At 39.8% G+C, this 2,500-nt stretch overlaps 1 protein-coding gene across 1 annotated transcript in view; it reads left to right on the plus strand.

The window, feature by feature from the left end:
• The window catches only part of LOC137985566 (tetratricopeptide repeat protein 13-like), a 31,785-nt gene that overhangs the window by 6,002 nt on the left and 23,283 nt on the right, over positions 1-2,500 (plus strand). The window contains exons 6-7 of the mRNA XM_068833182.1: positions 23-115; positions 1,989-2,105. Of these exons, the coding sequence (XP_068689283.1) occupies positions 23-115; positions 1,989-2,105 (210 nt within the window). The remainder of the gene's footprint in view (positions 1-22; positions 116-1,988; positions 2,106-2,500) is intronic.

Raw genomic sequence — 2,500 nt, forward strand, 5'->3', positions numbered from 1 at the left:
AATCCTTTTTATTTCATTTTAGCATAAAGAAAATGCTAAAGCAGCAATAAAAGACTTTTCATCAGTTATCAGACTAGCTCCTGATAATCCTGATGGTTGGATAAAGCGAGCAGAGGTATTTATCGTGAGCTCATCTCAACCCTAAATATAACACAAAGCTTGTTTTTTGATATGTCCAAAATGCTATAATTAGGTGCAACGGCAACTGTGGAGTAGGTTTGAAAGTTGGGGGAGGAGTGAGGAAGGTGTGCTAGGGCTTGGTATATTTACAAGTAGTGTAAATTACTATGTCTTAGATCAAGCCGAAAGCAACACCGTAAGGAAAAGTGGGGGGGGGGGGGGAGGCATAGCTCCCTGGCCCCTCCCTCTCCACGGCCCCTGTGCAAGCCTAATTGCCTGAAGCAGAAAATTCCATAATACTCTTTGTTTGTCCACCCAAATTTTGAAGAAACATGATTGTTTTTGTTTTCTCTTGGGACCACTGTAATTAAGTCTTAAGAGAAACTGGAAACAATGCTTATTCAAAAATTTGGGAGGACAAACAAAGAGTATTTTGGTATTTTCTACCTCGGGAAATACAGGGGCAGCTACAGAGCTTATAGTAGAGTGTATTTCAATCGACTCCCTGGCTTCTCCTCCCTCGCCCCTCTTCATTTCAGTAGTGAAGTTGTCCTCGTGGTCACGAATGTACATACCTGCAATCAGAAAGAATAACGATGGTATACTTCTTTTCTGATGAGGGGTTTCATAAATGACCTTCATATGCATCTCATGTGATGACATGTGGGTTGAGTTATATGGTTCTCCACCATGGACATTACTAAACAACGAAACAGCGAAACACCAGAACAGCAAAACACCGAAAGAGTGAAACACTGGAACAGCAAAACAAAGCACCAAAACACCATGTATGACCCCACCAGACATTGAATACTCACTAACAAAGGTTGGATTCAACCTTTGTTAGTTATTATTCAATGTATGGTGGGGATCATACATGATGTTTTGGGGTTTCGTTTCACTGTTTCACCATTTTGCTGTTTTGTGGTTTAGTAATGCCCGTTCTCCACCCTGCTCCAAGATGTTTTTCTTTGGTGTCCACAGTCCTCCCCTCCTTAAAGTGCCCCTGTGACCAAAAAGTCAATTCATATTTTTCTTTGGATTTCAAAACTATGTTAACAAAATACTAAGTGACCCACGTTTTAAGCCTTGATTTCAAAAAGACACCTCTTTATTTTAACTGTAATTTTCCTATTTAATGGTCCGCCATTACTAACATTATGTTCTTGAGAGAGCTGGATCGAGGAAAAAATGACGTCAAAGGCTCACTAGTTTAAGAATGCAATACGTGTGTACGCCGCAGAATTAATATGCAGCACGGGGGTTTTGGGCTTTCAGACTTTTAAACTCGCGCTTTGCATATATAATAAACTGCGTTCACACGCTGAAATTTTAAGCTAGTGAGCCTCTGACGTCACTTTTCCCTGGATCCAACTCTCTGAGGTCCAATCGGTCAGTTTTGAACGTGAGTAATGGCGGACCGTGAAATCCAAAACTTACACTCAAAGTAAACGGCCTTGTCAGGTGTTAAGCAAACACACTTTCAAAATCTGAAGGAAAAAAGGAAGTGGTTTTTTTGATCACAGGGGCACTTTAAAAGCAAACATTTGATTTGATTGGCTTCAAATATTGATTTCTGGTCTCCCTAAAAGTAGGGATTTTGTTTTGACCTAATTGTATATGTAACATAAAGATTTTAATAATATTATTATTATGATTACATGTATAATGATAACAATGTCGATGACAGTGACAGTGATAATCAGGATGATTTGTTTGCATGTAAAATATCTCCTGTTGAATTATGTCCATCCATGGAAATTAGCTGGAGTTGGTAGAATCTGAATTATGCTTTAAATTGGTTTGCAATGATGTTAGTGACTGTATACTGTAGGTGGCTTTCTTTATGGTATTTATTCACGTTATAGGTGTTGTCACCTTTGGGAAACATCAAGGAAGCCTTATCTGACATCAAAATTGCACTTGATCTGAAACCCAGTGCTCACTTGTATCTAATGAGTGGAACATTACTGTTCATGCAGGAAGTAAGGAAAATTAACATTTGATACAATTAGAGTGTTGTAGATAGCATGTTGCTATCATGTGCGATGTCTTCTGACCGAGACAGTTGCAAGGGCTAAAGACTTTTTGTAGGAAGAAACCCTTCAAAGTGTTCCCCTTTTTGAAGGGCCTTGAGGATGGTGGGGGCTGGACAATCTGCGAGCCAGCAAGCCATGCAAGCCATGCGAATTTCGCATTTAATTAAGTCTAAGCACCCATTAAAAATAGCCCTGATAAACAGTTATTATAAAGTCTAAGCACCCATTTCAAAACAGTTAGCTTTCAATGACTGTGTGACTCGCATGTTGACTCGCAGCCATGACTTGCATGACTCGCAGTCATGACTCGCAGTCATGACTCGCATGGCTCGCAGTCATGA

Source organism: Montipora foliosa, chromosome 14, assembly GCF_036669935.1.
Source record: "Montipora foliosa isolate CH-2021 chromosome 14, ASM3666993v2, whole genome shotgun sequence".
Taxonomy (NCBI): domain Eukaryota; kingdom Metazoa; phylum Cnidaria; class Anthozoa; order Scleractinia; family Acroporidae; genus Montipora; species Montipora foliosa.